Raw genomic sequence first — 20,125 nt, 5'->3', positions numbered from 1 at the left:
ATAGCGAGATACTATATGGTATTGTATCGAGATACTGTATATGTACTGTATGGTACTGTATCGAGATACTGTATTGAGATACTGTATAGGTACTGTATGGTACTGTATCGAGATACTGTATAGGTACTGTATTGAGATACTATATAGGTACTGTATTGAGATATTGTATAGGTACTGTATGGTACTATATTGAGATACTGTATAGGTACTGTATCGAGATACTGTATAGGTACTGTATGGTACTGTAGCATCCGAATTTTTTCACACATTAACTTGATATTTTTCCACAATTTCATGGGACATTCGGGTATAGACATTAATTATCCAGACATCATTCACATATAAGATATACCAATAAATACACTACAATGAGCAATGAAGGTGAACAAACTCCCATCATAATGGAGGTGAAAAATGTCATTCACAGAATAATATTGGGGTGAATCAAACCCCTTTTGAGACATCAAATAGACTCACAATATTTAGGAATTTTATACTATGTAGATAGAAAAAATTTAATAGAGATGCTACACATGGAAGGGGAGAAAAATAAAAGGAGAAGAAGAAGGGATACTTGCCTGAGGATGAATAAATCAAGATGAAGCACCCGCACAGAAGCTCCAATTGCCATAGAAAATTTAACAGAATAGAAGCAGTAGAGGAGAAAAAGAATGCGTATCAGATGAGGAAGAAGAAGAAGAAGAAGAAGAAGAAGAATAGAATAAGAAGAAGAAGAAGAAGTTGGGAGGGAGAAGAAGAAAAGGAGATAAAGAGGAAGAAAAAGAAGGTGTAAAAAAAAGAAGTGAAAGAAGAAAGTAGGAGTAAAAGGAAAAAGAAGAAGTAAAAGGAGGAGTGAAAGAAGAAAGGAGAAGTAAAAGAGGGAGTGAAAAACAATAAAGAAGAAGTGAAAGAAAAGGTGAAAGAAGAAAAAAAAAAGGGGGGTTGGGAAGTAATGATGCATAGATGGTGGGTGTTTATTTATTTATTTATTTAATTTTTTTTTTTTGTATTGGGCTTAAGCCCAAATAAATGGCCCATCTTCTATTTCCTTAAAGGCCCAAGCCCAACTCTTAGCCCACTTGCCTTAAATAAATTGAAGCCCAACTCATTATCCTATCCATTTAATTTAAACCCATACATACAAGCCCATAGATCTATTTCAACATTAAGAATCAATTTTGCTCAACTTATATAATAACTAAAATAAGTTAATACATCATTCTAAAATTCTAGACCCAATAATGGGTCGTTACATGACTTGTGTATGTTAGGCGAGCATATGCATTAGAGCATTTGTGTGTAAAAATTTCTATGTTTGCGTAACATGGCCTAATGCTTGGTTTATGGGGGCCTTGCCATCACGTTAATGCTGCAAGAGCCATTACATTCCTTATGTGCTGCACTACATAGTGGTAGTGGTGGTGGAAGTTGGCTTGTGATTGTGATGCATAAGACTGAAGGGTTTGAGTCCCACAACAATTGCATCTTGTGATGTGTAAGACTGGGGGTTTGAGACCCACAATAGCTTGTGACCTTGATGAGATTGTGAGTGCTTTGGCACATGATGACAACGGTAATTGATATAATATATATGGATGTGGTATGAGAGCCTTGGGCTCATGTAATTGATTTGGTAGCCTATCCTTGGTTGCTAGCAAGTTTGTATACCGGGACTTGAGAACTAGTATATACATTTTATATGGGCCTTAAGGACCATATGTGTGCATCTATTAATTTATGTTATGCCTAGTTATGGATGGATATCGTGTCATATAACCACATGGCATGGATTGTGTGACGCTTATGTATATGAGACTGACGTGTGTTTCCATATACGACATGATATGCATGATGTTCCAGAAAAAGTCTAGTAGTATCCATTTTTTGTTATTTCTATATACTTGCTGAGATTTGTGGCTCATATTGAAAAATGTGTTTTGATAAAAATTAAGAAATGATATTTCTTTGAGGATGTTGTCAAATGTAGAAGACATGAACCCAGTCAATATCTATATGTGGGGTAATGATTTTCTCTTGTCTCTGAGTTATTCATACATTTATATATCGATCTATTGATACTTCCCTTTGCTATATACTTGTTGAGTTTTGTGACTCACCCTTGCTTTTTTTGTCATTACAAGAAAGGGGAAGATTTTGAGTACTTGTATCCATTTTGAATGGATCTTCTCTCGGACTTCCTATGCTAGTGGAAAAATTCAGGAACGAGCTTTGACAAATAAAATTATTTATAAATGTATTTATTGTAATTTGGAGGGGTTATAAATATAGATTTTATCAACATAATTAATTTTATTTTATAAAATTAAATAGTTAACAAAGCCTTGCAATAGAGGGCATTCGAAATACTAAATTTTTTTATACGAAAAGGTGAACTATTTAATAAAAAAAATTATTTATTATTATACTATTTTTATGTGTCTACCAGAAAAATCTAATAGTCCAAGATAACTTTTTGGACTTAGAATGATAATTGGAATTGTCTTTGAGAGACTATCTCGGAGACTATAAGATTGTAACAAGCTCTAAGAGATTACACTGTCTTGGAACTTGTCATATAAATTTTTTCTCTTTTGAGGAGATCCCAAATAAAGTATAAGTAAGATAACTCTAATATTTAAAAATCCTTTATAGAGTTCTTTAAAAACGATAGACATTATTCTTAAGAATCTTAATTATAATAGATTTCAGAACACTAGAGATACTTATCACAAAATCCCATGTCTTTCTACAAATAGACAAGTCTTCATTCCAAAAAGGATACACATTTGATACTAATTTTAATACTATATTCAAGTTTTCAGTGAAGATTAGTATTTAACTTAAATATCAGATTGTTTACCTGAGGATTTTTATGTGTTCTTTGATCATTTTCTTTCTTACAGAATTTAAATAGTTTGACGACAACGTTCCTAATAAATAAATTATTCGTTATGTTTGAGTGACAATAATTTTAATAATATTTTTTAATAAATAATAATTCAAAAATTAAATTTAATATTATTTCAAACAAAGTCCCTAGGTTCAATTGGCTTTTTTTTTAAAGCAATATTAGATACTTTTCCAAAATGTTATTTGAATAGTCAAATTTGATATTTGAAGTGACACTATGCATGTTTTGTATTATATATTATAACAACGTAAATATACAAAATATCACTTCAAATGTCAAATTTAATTGTTTAAGTAGCATTTTTATTTCTCCATATACATGAGTAACTTCTCAAATTAAAATGTGGTAAACTCATTTGGTTGAGATGAAGTAAAAACTATTGTTAATTTAATAAATTTATCACATTAATTATTGCATGATGATGATGTTGCTTCCTAATATAATCTCTCACAATTAATTGAGTATTCTAAAAAATTTATAATAAATAGTACTGAATATCTAAATGTTAGATATATTTACCTATCGAAATCTTACTTTTAATATAGGCTAAGTCTATAACGACTAAGCAAGATCTTCGACCATAATCTTTAAACTTTAGGAGAGATTTTTTAGCCATAGACTTTTTTATTGGCCAATTGAGGATACGATTATACATGCCAAATTTTGACTGATACATATTTATTTATTAAAATTAAATCATATTAATTTTTTCATAATTTTCTTTCTCTTAATTTATGTACAAAATATAAGTGATGTCTTATATCCAACAATAGTCAAGACCACAAGAAGTAGGCCTTACCATGGTTTTGAAATCGACGGTTTCGATTTCAAAATCAGGAACGATTTTGATTTTGATTATAGTTCCATGACGATTACGATTCAATTTTGACTCTCAATAATTCTGATTTTGGTTTGAAGCGATTTAATAAAAAAAAGAAAAGAAAGAGTTTACACTTAATTTATATAAATTAAATTGCTTACATATATAAAAACATAAAATAACAAAATATATATCACACTCGGCTCATGTAAAAATACAGTGGTTAAATTATTTAAAAAATGCAAGTTTAAGGGTATAATTAAAATAATAAAAAATTTAAATTGTCATATGAAAAAAATTAAAATACAAAAATTAAATTTACTCAAAAATATAAATTTATGAATATAATCAAAATAATAAAAAAATAAAAATCAGAAAAATATGTGGGCAAAATATGGGTTTGGCTAGCAAAGAGGCAACAAAACAACGCATTCCAAACGCGGCCTTCATAGTTCAACCGGCAAATGATCAATTATACCGGCAAGGGATGCATTCAAGCCGTAAAAGGAAGAAGCAAACTCAGCCCCAACGCCGCCCCTCGCCGCGGCGGACAAATTCCGACCCAACCAGCGCCGGCGCCGGCGGCAAGGAACCTTACCCATCTCACCCTCGTCCAACGGCCGAAGAATGCCGGTCCGTGCGACTCGAGCTCTTGGCCCTCCACGGCTTCCCCGAAGAATTCGCCAAGTACCGCTCCCAAAGACCCGACCTTCTTCCCTTGCCCCTGACCGGCGGCGACCAATCTCCGTCCGGACCCGAAGGTTCTGGTCCGGCGGAAAGCGTTCTGGACGGGTTGGTCAGCGTCATACTCTCGCAAAACACCACTGATTCCAACTCTCAGAGGGCTTTTGCTTCTCTCAAATCCGCTTTTCCTACTTGGGAAGATGTGAGTTTTCTTTACTGTGGTTTTCAAAACACCAATTATTGTTTTGGTTTTATAGTTTCGTTTAATCGATCTTAGGTTGTGTTAGTTTTGAATAAATCTAAGGGTATTGCTATTGATTGAATTATGATGGAAAACAATTTGAGATTTATGTTTGTCTGTCTGCATACTTCATCCGGATGTGCTTTTTGTTACCTTGCCATAGATTCAGTTACATTTACAGTTGTAAATATGTGCAATCGCGGTGTATAAATAACTACAGAATGGTTTGAAAAAGGAAGTTCATGGTAGTGGAAATGAACTCCCAGCAAACAGGTTGTACAGCAATCATATGTAAGTTATCTGGGTTGGTTGTCAAGTTATTTGGATATGGTTGCTCTGTTGAAAGTATTTTATTATATCGTGTAATGTTATGTAAGTTCTACTCTGCTATGTTTCCGGTGTTGCTTAATGAACAGGGTCTTTTGAGTTCGGTTATGCTGTTATTTACTTAGTTTTGCTCTGAAAGTTCTTGGTTGGGCTTCTTTGTCCGAGAGCAATGCTTTGGAGGCTGTTTGAACGAGTGTGTTGTCTTTGCTGTTTTGTTGAGAGTTTTGTAGTGTTTATTGCTGTTCTTTCTGCTTCTTCTTTTTTTTTTTTCACCTTTGAGTTGCTGTTGTTTGCACTTCTTGGACGGGTCTCTCTTTGTCTCTCTTACTTGTTATGTTTTACTATATACGGGTGCATACATGATTTCATGTTGTAGTCTAGATTAAACACCTCATTTGGGTGGTGGTTGTTAATTCTATTAGGATTGGTATATGATGGAAAACAAGTTGTACATACTCCTATGAATGACATTTTGGTACCTTGAGAAAATGGCTTTTACTCTATCCAAAGTTTCTATTTTCAACTTTCCATTTGCCATTAGATCTTGTGTTTGTACATAGTATTTCTTTGAGCATCAGTTCATTGTGCACAGTTGGTTAATTTAGCATCAAAATAATTCCTGGATAATGAATCACGATGCGTGTTCAACCGGGTTCTTGTGGATATTGCTTTTGGTTGCAATCAAATTTTATGTGAAATTTACTTTGTTTACATAAATTTGTTGAGTTTTTGCTTGTACATTACAACACCAGTAACATAAACTGGAGGCACAATAGAATATCTAATTTGTTTGTAGATAGTCAGTGCATGACAAGCCTTATGTTCCTTCAATTTGTCTTTGTCTCTTCTGCTAGAGAATCAACCACAATTCCCTTATCATATATTGGATTTTGTTTGGTACCAATGGGAACTGGAAATTAGAACTGGGGATCATTTTACTTGAAAAGAAACTCTAACCTACGTGGCCTCCATTCAAATCTCAGACAGCCCTTCCATGTTTGTATCTTTTGAAATTTGAAAATAATAGTTGATTACCTATTCAATTTGTTTCTTACATGTATGAGAAGGTGGATGTTATTTTCTCGAGCCTCAGCTATGAACTTATAATTCATCTTATAGATTTACTGATGACAGCTTTTGGCTGCTTCTTTTGAGTGGGCATGCAAATGCTTGGATTTTGTTATCCTCCTCCAGCTTGCTCTGTGTAGAAATATTGATTAACTGTGGCAATTGAAATTTGGTGCAGCCCTTTATATGTCTATTTCATGTTTGGCACGGCTCAATATGCATAAATCATCATTTTCCCTTGGAGACCAAATGATAGGCTGAAACTGACTAAATTATAAATGCACATGTAAACATGCCATCTGAGAACAAGGCATTGGCCGAGCTTTTTATATTGCTAAGAGTTTTACACTAAACTATCAAAAGCAATTTTGAGAAACTGTGAATCAGTTTGATCCAATCTACATGTTTGCATGTTTTACCTTGGAGGGGCAGGTTTTGGGCTAAACTAACCTATCTGCATGCTTTTTATATGATTAAAAGTTTTATCTTAGAGGGTTAGATTTCGAGCCAATTGCATGTTATTCCCTGCAAGAAAGTTTTCTTGCTCAGAACAGAATGCTTTCATATAATATAAGTAGTTCTACCCTGCAAGTAGCCATTCCACAATCTTTGGAAAAACGTTTTCCTACTCAAAATGCTTCTACACAAAAAATGCTCATTGAATGTGCAAATAGAAAATCATTACTCTTTCTCCACTTAACATAGAAACGTTGGAGAATATAAAACAACACAAATTGAGAGCATTACTCTATTTTTTACTTATTTTATTTTTTCTAGTTAGTATTAATTTATCAAGAATACATAACTTCTCATTTGCTAAAACATAATTATTCTAATGTAATAGCTTTTTCTTGATGTTATAAATGTTATTTTATATGTTTTTTATATATTATAAAAATCCTTTGCCCTTTTGTTTCTAACTTTTCTCTTTTAGGTGTATCGTCATTTGCATATTGGAGGGTTGTGTTAGGTAGCCGACAACCAACGTAAAACTTAGTCGGATCCAAAACATGAACTCTAGACAAATTATGAAAAATCGTTTGGGCGTGGGCGTAACCCTTCATAGCGACGCATTACACTGTCCCCGTGTAGTGACAAGTGAGCTAGAGCCGCTGCATCGGCGCCCGGATGTAGTGATAAATGAGCAAGGGTTCCCGCATTTGCTTGGACGGATGTGGGTAAAGAAGCTAGTCCAAAATCAAAATCAAAATCAAAACCAAAACCAAAATCAAAATCAAAATCAAAACCAAAACCAAAATCAAAATCAAAAACAAAATCAAATTCAAAGTCAAGGCCAAAAACAAAATCAAATCCAAAGTCAAGGCGAAAAACAAAATCATAGATTAAGGATTGGGTCATGGAACATAGGAACATTAACAGGCAAAGCTATGGAAGTGGTGGATGTGATGATTAGGAGAAAAATTAATATTATGTGCCTTCAAGAGACGAGATGGGTAGGGAAAAAAGCAAAAACTTTATCAGAAGCTGGATATAAAATATGGTACACAGGAACTGATCGAGCGAAAAATGGAGTGGGGATTATTATGGATAAAAGCTTAATAGATGAGATAGTGGATGTAAAGAGAATAGGGGATAGGATTATTATGGTGAAGATTAGTCTAGGAAGAATGACTATGAATATCTTTAGTACATATGCACCACAAGCGGGGTTAGGTGATGAGATAAAAGCAAAATTCTGGGAGGACCTAGAGGGACTCATACAAATGATACCAAGAGGAGAGAAAGTGATTATAGGAGGTGACTTAAATGGGCATGTGGGTAGAGACGGAAACGGATATAGAGAGGTACACGGAGGGTATGGATTCGGAGAAATTAATAATGAGGGTAAATCTATCCTAGATTTTGCTATGGCATATGAGCTCATTATAACAAATACTAGGTTCAAAAAACGGGACGAACACTTAATCACATATAAAAATATCACCTCAAGCACCCAAATAGATTACTTCCTTATGAGACAAGAGGATCGGTTATGTTGTAGGAATTGTAAGGTGATACCGGGAGAGTGTTTGACTACTCAACATAGACTTCTAGTACTTGACGTTCAAGTAAGAAATTGGAAGAGAAAAAATCACATAAAACAAAATCCAAGAATCAGGTGGTGGAATTTAAAAGGGGAGAAACAACTAATCTTCAAAGAAAAATTAAGGGGTAGAAGGGAATGGAATGGAGAAAGACAGACAAACCAAATGTGGAAAGAAATGACTAATGCTCTGAGAAGCACGGCAAAGGTAGTCCTTGGAGAGACAGATGGTAGAGCCCCTAACCTTAAGGAGTCTTGGTGGTGGAATGAAGAGGTACAATTGAAAATTAAAAATAAGAAAACTTGCTATAAGGCGGTATATCAATGCAACAATGAAGAAAATCAAAAAAATTATAAAGAAGCAAAAAAGGCAGCAAAAAGAGCTGTTAGTGAAGCAAGGTCAAAAGCATATGAGAATCTATATAAACGACTTGATACAAAAGATGGAGAAAGGGATATATATAAATTAGCTAAAGCAAGAGAAAGAAAAACACGGGATTTAAATCAAGTGAAATGCATAAAAGATGACAATCAAAATGTTTTAGTAAATGAGGGAGCGATTAAGGAGAGATGGAAGGAGTATTTCACAAAATTATTCAATGATGGTGGTGACACAAGAGTTAGGTTGGGACATCTTAGTAACTCCGAAGGGAATGTGAGCTACACATTCTATCGACGCATAAGTTCAAATGAAATAAGGCAAGTATTAAAAAAGATGAAAAATCATAAGGTAGTGGGACCAGATAATATACCAATAAAAACATGGAAATGCATGGGAGAAGAGGGCATCTCCTGGCTAACGCAACTATTTAACGCCATCCTTAAATCAAAAAAGATGCCAGATGAGTGGAGGAAGAGTACTTTGGTTCCTATATACAAGAACAAAGGGGATGTTCAAAACTGTGAAAATTATAGAGGAATTAAGTTAATGAGTCATACCATGAAACTCTGGGAGAGAGTAATAGAGTAGAGGCTCAGAAAGGAAACAAAGGTGTCAGAAAATCAGTTTGGTTTCATGCCTGGTAGGTCAACAATGGAAGTTATATATTTACTGAGCCGTCTAATGGAAATGTATCGAGATCATCAGAATGACCTACATATGGTGTTTATAGATCTAGAAAAGACCTATGATAGGGTCCCTAAAGAAGTATTATGGAGGGTTTTAGAGAAGAAAAGAGTCAAAATAGCCTATATACAAGCCCTTAAGGACATGTATCATGGTGTAGAGACAAGGGTCAGAATATGCGGAGGGGATACTGAACCATTTACAACTACAATAGGACTGCATCAAGGTTCTGCACTAAGTCCATAGTTATTTGCCCTAGTAATGGATGAACTCACTAAAGATATTCAGACAGATGTGCCATGGTGTATGCTATTTGCAGACGACATAGTGTTGGTGGATGAAACAAAAGAAGGAGTGAACACTAAGCTTGAGTTGTGGAGAAATAATTTAAAATCTAAGGGATTTAAATTAAGTAGAAAGAAAACAGAATATATGGAATGCAAATTTAGTAAAAATACAAGAGTTGATGATGTTATAATAAAATTAGAAGACCAAATCTTACAAAGAAAAGACCATTTTCGATATTTGGGATCAGTGATTCAAAAAGATGGAGAAATCCACGAGGATGTCGCACATAGAATTAAGGCAGGTTGGCTAAAATGGAGAAATGCATCGGGGGTGTTCTGTGATGGTAAAATCCCATTAAAATTGAAAGGAAAATTTTATAGGACAGCTATAAGACCAGTCTTGCTGTATGGCTCAGAATGTTGGACAGTCAAATACCAGCATAAGCAAAAGACGAGTGTAGCAGAGATGAGGATGTTAAGATGGATGTGCGGACATACAAGAAAGGATAAAATTAGAAATGAAGTTATTCGTAATAAGGTAGGAGTAGTGCCAATCGAGAAGAAGATGAGAGAGACTAGACTAAGATGGTTTGGTCATGTGAGAAGGAGACTAAGAGACGCTCCTGTGAGGATAGTTGATGAAATGGAACAATTAGTCACAAAAAGAGGTAGAGGTAGACCCAAGAAGACTTTGAGAGAGACATTAAAATTTGATATGAAATATATGGATCTAAATGAGGATATGACAAAAGACAGAAATACATGGAAGTCTAGAATTCATGTAGCCGACTCCATATAGTGGGATAAAGGCTGGATATGTTGTTGTTGTTGTAAAAGGTTTTGTTTATAAAAAAATTATATATATTTTTTTAGTTTACGATAAACATTCTCTTTATTACCCGTTGTGCATTGCATGGCGGGGAGACTAGTTTTGACATAAACAATAACTTGATCCTTTTCATGTCAGTCATAAACCGTACAACCATCTCCTTTGAAAACAAACTGTAACCATTTTTCATAAATTGACCAACGACGCCAGTAAGTTGCGAGTTATTTCAAGAATAAACAAGACATCAATAATGTAGTGAGTTCCTTTCTTGGTTTCAGCAACCACGTGACCTTTTTTGTTGGATTGCAAATACGCCCCATTTCCTATCTCCACCATAGGTGTGATTGTAGTATGCAAGTCAAGAAATATTTTCTCATTTCCAGACATGTGTTTTCTACAGGCGCTGTCAAGATACCAGGGACTGTCATCCTTGCTACAGCTTGTTTGTCCAGCATAAAACAAAATCTAATTAACATCCTTTTGTTTAGCTTGATTCTCAGCTTTATATCACAATTTTTTTCATTGTGCCTGAACTTCTTACAGTGATGACATTCAGGCTTTCCACAATGCCAATAGCTTGATGTAGAATGATTTGGTTTTTCACAGATATTGCAATAAGGCTTAGAGTCACAGGCTGTACCTTCTTCATTCTTCCTTTATGCTTCTTGTCCAGTCTTCTTGAACCCATTTTGCTCTTCAGGTCATTTTTCTTGTAAGATCTCTGAGACTTGAATGAGAGCTTTGTCCAGAAAGCACTCTCCACAGGTTGAGCACCTTGCGTCAATCTTCCTTGCTCATGAGACTCTAGGGACCCCATAAGTTGTTCAATGGTGAGGGTGGTAAGATCTTTGGAGTCCTTAATGGAAGCAACAGTGGGATCATTTTTTTCAGGCATACTGTTTAATATTTTCTGAACCATGTTCTGATCAGAATTATCTTCACCAAGTGTTCTCATTTGATTCACAATCTCAATAACTCTAGAAGAATAGTTCCTTGCAATTTTAGATTCTTTGATCTTCAAATTCTCAAATTGTATCCTCAGGTTCTGAAGCTTGATGGTAACAGGTTTATTATCACCTTCGAAACTCCCTCTCCAAGATATCCCATGCCTCCTTTGATGTCTGTGCATTAATTCTTGGAAAGGTAGCGTTGGAGACTCTGTTTTGTGTCTTTGCGAGAGCTTTATCATCAGTTGTCCTATTAGCTTCAAGGGTTTGCTTTTCTGCAGTTGAGAGCCAACTTTCATCTGTTGGTTCAACGTATCCATTGGCAAAAATACTCCATAACCCTTATGAGCAAAGCAAGGTCCCCGTCTTCACGTTCCAAATATGTTAACTTTCACCCTCAATTGGAACGACAGGTAAAGAGACACTGTTAGAATCACTTGATGAAGCAACCACATCAATGCTCTGATGCCAGTTTGTGAATAAGAAAGTCAAGGAGATACTTATGATTTGCAGAAACAGAGTTTGTTATATGTGTTGCTACAGCAGAGCTCTAAATCTTCATTGATTAATAAGTTTTTTTTTTCTTGCACGAAGTGATTAATAAACATTCATTGGTACAAGATGTTATAATACCCCTTGGACTGTTCTAGAATAAAGATAGAGACCTGAAACATCATATAGCTGAACTTCTATTAATAGAACTATTTCTAGATACTGCTACATATTTAATAACTTTGACTAAGAAAGAGGATTACAACTCAACAGTTTGTGCCTGTTTTGGCTCATATGCTTTTGATTTTACAAGCAATTGAAGGAATTTGTTGGTTTTGATTGCTTATAAATATAAGCTCCATTTTCGTGGTTATATTTTCATCATGTGCTATAGCTGTCCTTAAAATCACGTTGTAATGTTTTTCATCTTTTTGGGTTCTGTAACTTCTGTTAACAATTTGCTTCTGTTTTGGTTTGTGATTAGGATAATGAGATAATTTGGTTGTTTTGGCTCCATTTTCATGTGCCACTTTTCTTTATGGTTAAGGTTCTTGTTGCTGAATCAAAATCTATAGAAAACGCCATAAGATGCGGTGGTTTAGCTCCAACCAAGGCCTCTTGTATAAAGAATATCTTGAGTTGTTTGCTTGAGAAAAGGGGTAAACTGTGCTTGGAGTACCTTCGAGATTTTTCAGTTGATCAAATCAAGGCTGAGCTCTCTCAATTTAAAGGAATTGGCCCCAAAACGGTATTGTGTTTTCCATGCCTATTTCTATGTTCTTGAACTGGGTAAACCAATACTATAGTTGTGACTTCTAGATGCAAATTTTCATGTATGTCTCATACGTGCTCAGGAAGGTAGGAATCATGCTAATCATCCTTTTTTTATTGCAGTTCTAATCTCTATATTCAATGCAACTCTTAAAACTCTATGGAAATAGATATTCTTCATAGAGAAATAACATTCTTAATTGAACCACGTGGGAAATATTCTCTACATTCATGTACAACATGGTTGCTAGAGCTATTCATTACTCATTTGTGCTCCCTTTTTGTGGGTTGCATCAGTTTTGCCAAGATGGGTAGACCAGTTGATTGTGTCTTACCATGGGCACCATGCTAATGTTTTTCTGTTTCCAGTTTTGGCATGTGCAGTTAATACATCTATAACTTCTATCCAAAAAATTCGGTGAATTTGGATAACAATCCTAGTTGAACAACTTTTGAACTACCATCTTTATGCGAGCTTACAGTGATTGCATGACCCATTTGTTGCGTTCATTTGCATTTCCTGAAGTACACTTATCATGCCAAGAAAAGTCTAAAAGTTGACTGGAAGCTGCCAAGAGGATTGTGCTTCGAGTTGAGTTAAACAGGTCCCGAAAGGTGTAGCTTCTGATGTGTATATATGGAAGGAACACATCAAATGCATGTTCAAGGTTTTGATTGGCAGATTTCTAAATTGAAGCAAATGATGTTGAGTTTCAATATTTTTGGTCTTTTTCTTTCTATTTTGCTAATGTTGCTGGTGTTTTCTTGAGGTGGAAGCTTTAGGTTCAGTATCCTTGTAGGTGCAGGTTTCTATTCTTGCTACAAAAATTATTCTGTAACCTAAGAGATTTGTCAAATAAGAAATCACACTTTTAAAGAAAATCGTCATTCTAAAGGGTGCATAAAGATATGTGTCAAATAACATGTGAAAGGTAGAGAAAAGAAATGGTGAAATTGAGCTGCATATGTAAAAGTTTTATGATTAACCGAACCTTGTGAGCTTTGACTTTCAAGTTGTTATTCCTCATTTTTATCAAATATGATAATCCTGCAGGTGGCTTGTGTTTTAATGTTCCATCTTCAGCAAGATGATTTTCCAGTGGATACGCATGTGAGTATAATACTCTTCAAACATAATTTGCTATTTGCATGGAGGAAGAAATTGAACCCTTTCTGGTCACCATTTGAACAGGTTTTTCAGATTGCGAAGGCTGTTGGTTGGGTACCCGAAGTGGCAGACACAAAGAAGACATACCTTCATCTAAATCAACGGATTCCAAATGAACTGAAGTTCGATCTCAACTGTCTTTTGTTTACACATGGTAAGCTCTGTAAGAAATGTACAAAACGAAGCTGTCAGCAAGAAGTAGAATCAAATGTCGATTCCTGCCCTTTATTAAGGTACTGCAACATTTGAAATCAGAATGCAAATGATTCGGCATTGAGTATTAATCTAATTGCACGATTGAGTTCATCCCCCATCGTTCTTTTTTCCCCTATTTGATCATCTGAAAACCCTAATCCTCTTACAAATAGGAATAGTAGAGTATGGTTTAAAACTGAGTTGACAAAAACAAGTATGGTTTGTCTGTAGATGATCCTTTTGGATGGAAGTTTCCACTTGTTTGTTGTTCTGATATATAGGTCATTATTCGCTTGTCGGTTTTCTTTTCTGCATGAAAACGTGTTTACATACGGCTAGCTAGAAGTTTAGAATTCATGTAGTCGATCTACTCACAGTAATGGGCATGATGATGGTTGTTATGTGAAAGCATGTTTCTTCCAGCTAGTTGGGATTTTACTCGTACATGGACATTGGCTTGTTGAGAAAATGCAGAATCTCCTTAACCTACAGGTAACCATCACAATCTTGCAGCTGCCTCTCTCTTGATGACATCTCTTATATGCATGTCAACTGGCTTGGTGGCCATGACAAAAAAACAAAAAACACGAGAATAACTCTTTACAAGAGTTAGGGAAATGTCGCGTTTGTACACAGTATTCTCCTTGCTTTTCTGCAAAGAGTTGGTTGTTTTTACGATTCGAACCCATGATATTTTTTACAAAATTAGCAATTGAATTTACAAGCCAAGGGGAAAAATGCCCCTACAATGAATGAGAGGCAAATCACTCTAGATTATGTGCCATTAATATTTTGTTTATCGAGTGTAATGGAATGATCAAGAAGTTAAAATATGTTTTGTTGGATCCTGTCTTAGTCGGATTAAAGCTTGGTAAGATATTGCAATAACAAAACAAAACTCGTTTGTTCTTCAAATATCCATGCATACGTGTGTTATCATTTATTTGATTATCGTGAAATAGACAGTACGATCAGTTGATCGCCATTGCAACAAATATGCAGACAATCAATAGCAATGGTAACAGCAAAAGACGATTGAACCACCAAGAAATCAATCAAATTCAAGTCTTGGGGCCGCCATTGAAAGCGTCGCAGCGGGCTCTTACCTCGCCGCGACGGCCAGTCTTCACATCGATGATGCTCATCTTCTCCATTGCCCGGGCAAATGTGTTGAAGAAGGCTGTTTGGTTCTTCGCGTACTTCTCAACAATCGGTCTTGTTCTTCCATCCTCCAAGAACTTTTGGTCCGACGACAACAACCCCAGCCCTCGGAGCAAGTTTTGGAAGTACATGTTGTCGAAAATCCCTGGTGTGATTGGGTCATTGAAGGCTGCCATGGCTGGGACTTTTGTGTAATTAGCGCACATCGTTCTCAAACGCGCTGCAAAATTAGGGTTGAGCGTAGGGTCGAATCCTGATTTGGAGCTGAAGTTGAAGATCCTGTTGCTAAATTGACTGCAATGGGAGAATCCGATGGTGTGTCCACCGCCGGTTAACGCCAACATTTCCTCAATAGTGAAGCCCTTTTTGGTGAACATGTTGATCATCTGGTTAATGGTGGTGTTAACCCTAGGCAAGTTACCTGTTAGAATAAATTAATGCTTTATTATGGTTGTCGTATGTTTATAAGAGATAAAAGATAAGCCTATAATAACGAATCAATCAAATTAGTGATGTGAATCTTAAGATTAATTACCTTCGACATGGGAAGCTAAGGAGGCAAGGCCATCTTTTCGACCGAGTGGAACTCTAAACAAGGGGCCGCCAACCATCTTAACAAGGTTTCGAGTGGCAATGGCAAGGATATCAGAGCAAGAGACAACCCTAGGGCACGCAAGCTCAAGGGCAATCTTGGCACGAGTTATTAGGTCAAAGGCATCACCAGGGAGGTTCTCGTTAATGTCGGAGCCCATCTCGACCTTGTTGAAGGCATTGGGGGAGATGAGGACGGAGGCGTCACAACCATCAACCATGCAATCGTGGAAGAAGGTGCGAAGGATGGCGGCCGCAGTGGTGGGGTTAGAGATTTGCTTTGTGGTCACCGTCTCTTGCATGATCTGGTCAAATCTCGGACATGATTGGGCATAGTAATCCTCTCTCAAGTGAGTCTTGCCATGGGAAATGGCAAAAAGAGATAAGAGAACTAGGAAGAAGAAAGGGAAAGCCATGTCCAAGACTTGCTTCCTCACTTTTCGGTGAGGAGAAGAAGAGAAAGAAAATGAGAGAGAGAGGAGCCCAATATTGTTTGTTCCCTTATTTCTCTTGTTTGGATATCAAGAAAGTAAAAAAGAAGAATGAAGAGAAAATCAAGGGTTGAAAATCAAAGAATGGTCATGTGAGGGAGAGGGATTATAGGAAAAAAGGTGATATATTTAGAAAGAGATTTATTGTGTGTTCAAATTATGAATCATGCATGCATGCAATAATAGTTTTACATTGGCCTCTCTTTGCATGCAATTTGTAGTGTTTTACAACTTAAATGAAATTTGTTCTTAAATGTATTCAAAACCCTAGCAATTAATTTGTATATAAAAAAATATTAATTATTATATATAAGTTAAATTAGAGACCTGATATGAATTAATCTAAATTTTATTAAGTTAGGTTACGTCAATTTTACTATTTAGTCGAGACTAAATAACAAAAGCTATAAATAATAATAAACTTCTATTAGTTAATGTATATATTTTTATGTAAAAAAACAATCATATTTACATTACATAAATACACATTTCCGAAAATGCCCTCGTCCTTTATTTGGGAGACAGAGCAGGCAACTGCTGGGCTGGACTTCACCGACGGGCCCTGGCCCAGTGAGCCCGGACCCTTTTGTCGCGACCCAAAGGCTGTGGGGCAGAAGGGGAAACAAAAAATTATTTAGAAGTAGGACTGGCTGAGCTGTCACGGGTGGATTTTCGACACGTGGATTCGCTTTCGATGATTAGGACATGTGATAGCCGTCCACTTGATATGCTTTCCACCAAATCCCTGAGCTGTCTACATGATCGCGCCGCTTTTCGACGTTGCCTTTTAGTGTGTTGTTTAACATCTTTGTCCTTCTTGAAAACGAATATTTACTAATTTAAACCTTAACTTGAGATCATTACCTTGCGCGCGATTATGCGAGTTTATATTCTCGATTTTAACATAAGAGATAAATCATAAGTGAAGACTTTATCTTATTACACTAGACAAGAAATTGAACCTACGATCTATTGATGCGAATATAAACATATCATTGTCCAAATAATTGACGAGTGTCTTAAAGCCAATTTAAACCTTAAAGTTAGTCCTTATTTTCTTCGCCCAAAAACTATTTGTAGAATGGTAACCAAATGATTGGGCTTTTCTAATAGATTTTTACAATAGAAACTAATTAACAAACTTATACCGAACAACTCTTAATCTCGTGTGTGAAAAAAATAAGGGTAGAATGAGAAATTTACCCTATTTGGCCCAAAATTCATTATTTGAAAATAAATTAATTACATAAATTTTAGACTTCTATCAATCTATATATGATTTCATCTTTAATCTATATATGATTCATTTTTATTGAATCTCTTAATATCAAAATAACAAATATAATCAAGATTCAATGGGTTGGATTCACTTACCCGTCAAGAAAGAGCATTCTCCTTCCACCTAAACTACACAAGAAAAATCACCAATTTAAAATTTAATTTGAAAATTATGTTTCGACCCGAATGCTTTTGGGAACCCAAAAGACCCGGATTGTATATCATGTCTAACAATTTCCATCAATTTTTTGTCTTTTTTTTTTTTTCATTTTGTCATGAATTTTTACCATTTTATTTGCTCGTACTTTTATCGACTTTCTTTCACCTATTAAAAATTATCTTAATCGTAATTCATCCATCTTATTTTTTTATTTTTATTTTATGTAGAGATGCCTATTTATTATAATATTTTTATATCAATTATATTCATTTATATATATATATGTGTGTGTATATATATTAAATATTTAACTGACAATATGGTGAAGGTGGTAATATAATCATCGGATGCCCCAAACATTAAAGGTGACCCCATAGTGCACAGATTGCTGATCGGCTTCTGTAATATTAAGCTCCAAAAATGGGCATTTTGGGGAAATCACTTCAAGTCCAGCCTCTATAAACCCCCAGCTCTGATCCCTGCAACTTAGCAAGCAGCCATGGCTACTGGTCACCTTCTCCTTCTTCTGGCAATCCTCCCCTTCTTCCTCACTAAGGTACGTACACGTTTATTCCCTTTTTAAAGGTCACAAGTTCGAGTCTCGTGTCAATGGAAATATTGTCGACACTTATATACTTTTGGTACTTTTCATGTTTAGTTAATGTGAGACTTTAGTTTGTACACCCAACATATCTCATTAGATAATGTAAACAACTTCTATCTTCGTTTATAAATAATAACCATCTCGATAGATAATGTAAACGACTTCTATTTTCATTCGACTGAAACGACTTTTATTTTGTTTGTGTTGTAAATTTGGTAGGTTTCGTCTGATCTCAAGCCCGAGGACAATTCACATAACACCATCCAGGTATTTGTGCTGGTGATATTTAAGAAAATATTTGTACACCAAATTTTTATACAATATGATAGGATATAAGTTGTTTCCTAATTGTTAATTTATTCTTATAATGTTATTTATTTAAAAAATATTGAGATGCCCTTATGGTGCTTGTAGGGTGGATTGATGAGAGGACCAACCAGAAGGCTCATGCAAGAAATTGGTGGAATTTTCATGTTTTATTTTGTTCCTAAATAGAGTAAAGTAGGATTTTTAATTAAATTGTTGGAATCCAATCGACTCAAACCAACAAATTATAATTTTTTGATTTGGACAATGGTGACACTTTATTATTGGTAATTAGTAAATGACGTCTATTTAAAAAATCATATCTTAGATTTTGACTCGTGATTCATATATTTATTCGCTCAAACTGAGCACATGACGGATTGTGAGTTTTAGATAGGATGGGGCAATTTTGACTAAAAATTATGTATCGGTCGACAATTTCTCGAGTTTTATCTGTGCTGTAATATTTTTATTTTAATATATTTAAAATTTATTATTTATTTACTTTGGCATTATAATTATCATCAGACTGTGGGGGATTGTGCAAGCAAAGGTGCAGCCTGCACTCGAGGCCAAACGTGTGCAGGAGGGCGTGCGGCACGTGCTGCCTGAGATGCAAGTGCGTGCCACCTGGGACTTCCGGCAATCAAGAAGCGTGTGGCACGTGCTACACCGGAATGACCACCCATGGCAACCGGACCAAGTGCCCATGAGAAGACTCAACAAGGGTAAATGAGTCATTTCACCTTGTCGATCCCCATCCAAGGTTGTTGGATCGGTTCATCTATCGATGTCTTTTATTTCTATTAATAATTTTGTATATGTATCAATGAACTTTTTTCAAAAATAAATTTTATGTTTGTGTCATTTTCTTTTAGTTATTATCTCATGTTTGAAACTTCTTATGATTCGTGTTTTATATTTAATAAGAAAATAAGGTACCAAATGATGAAAATCTCAATTGAATTTTAAGGATGTTGGAAGATCACAAAAAAAAAAAAAGCGAGAAGACTGCTCGAGACTATTTAGAAAAGTTTTTACGATGTTTACGTTATGCGTAAAATAATAGAGATAAAACTAAAAGGCTAAAAATAACTTAAAGTTGAGATTTGGAATGACTTTTCTTTTATAGTCATGCTGAGATAATCTTTAGATTAAAATTAGGTTTTCTTGTTCGATACAATATAAAAGTCAATAACCTAAAGTAGTATTTGTCAAAATGAGTAAGATAAAATTGTATCAAGATAATATTAAAATATTTTTTAGACTAAAATATGAAATGATCAAGATAAGACTGTAAAGTATTTTAAAATTTTTATCAAATAATTTGTTGAATTTTTTAGAATACACTGAATGACACATACGTTAATTTTTTTTATTTATAAGGATCAAGATAAATTTATTTGGAGGGGAGAGAAATAAATTTATCTAGAAAAATTCAAATAAAAGTAACATGACTTATTTTTCACGGGTCACTAAATAAATTTAACAAATATAATGAAAAATACTTTTATTTAAAATACTTTTCATATCTCACTTTTTCGATCTATAGATTAGTTAACAAATACTAGCTAAACAAATTAGGAGAATTAGGACTATCTTGCATTATCACTCCTTAAATTTTAAGAAAAGAAGTTTATCACAAGTTTATCAAAATTTAGACTAATTATTAGATTGTAAGAAT

At 34.9% G+C, this 20,125-nt stretch overlaps 3 protein-coding genes across 6 annotated transcripts; all 3 read left to right on the top strand.

Annotated features, from left to right (window-relative positions):
- The first annotated feature begins 4,029 nt into the window (after nt 1-4,029).
- Nucleotides 4,030-15,445, top strand: LOC127790454 (putative DNA glycosylase At3g47830). Of its 4 annotated transcripts, none has more exons than XM_052319976.1 (6): nt 4,030-4,617; nt 12,264-12,464; nt 13,542-13,598; nt 13,680-13,888; nt 14,228-14,342; nt 14,853-15,445. In XM_052319976.1, the coding sequence occupies exons 1-6, from the start codon at nt 4,126-4,128 to the stop codon at nt 15,204-15,206; spliced, it is 1,428 nt and encodes a 475-aa protein (XP_052175936.1). In that variant the 5' UTR covers nt 4,030-4,125; the 3' UTR covers nt 15,207-15,445. The 4 variants fall into 4 exon arrangements, with proteins under 4 accessions (XP_052175936.1, XP_052175937.1, XP_052175938.1 ...); XM_052319977.1 differs by having other exon boundaries at nt 4,079-4,617; nt 14,260-14,342; nt 14,853-15,001; XM_052319978.1 differs by lacking the exon at nt 14,228-14,342 and having other exon boundaries at nt 4,087-4,617; nt 14,853-15,038.
- Nucleotides 15,446-15,550: 105 nt separating this feature from the next.
- Nucleotides 15,551-16,299, top strand: LOC127790455 (uncharacterized). Its single transcript, XM_052319981.1, has one exon. The coding sequence runs from the start codon at nt 15,645-15,647 to the stop codon at nt 15,936-15,938; it is 294 nt and encodes a 97-aa protein (XP_052175941.1). The 5' UTR covers nt 15,551-15,644; the 3' UTR covers nt 15,939-16,299.
- A 1,675-nt stretch (nt 16,300-17,974) lies between these two features.
- Nucleotides 17,975-19,318, top strand: LOC127790489 (gibberellin-regulated protein 11-like). The gene is made up of 4 exons (XM_052320028.1): nt 17,975-18,087; nt 18,355-18,402; nt 18,550-18,595; nt 18,970-19,318. Exons 1-4 carry the CDS (start codon nt 18,031-18,033, stop codon nt 19,152-19,154), a joined length of 336 nt encoding a protein of 111 aa, XP_052175988.1. The 5' UTR covers nt 17,975-18,030; the 3' UTR covers nt 19,155-19,318.
- Nucleotides 19,319-20,125: the final 807 nt, after the last annotated feature.

Source organism: Diospyros lotus, chromosome 14 (genome assembly GCF_014633365.1).
Source record: "Diospyros lotus cultivar Yz01 chromosome 14, ASM1463336v1, whole genome shotgun sequence".
NCBI lineage: Eukaryota > Viridiplantae > Streptophyta > Magnoliopsida > Ericales > Ebenaceae > Diospyros > Diospyros lotus.
The sequence above is the reverse complement of the archived record's forward strand: the minus strand, read 5'-3'. Positions and strand labels throughout refer to the sequence as shown.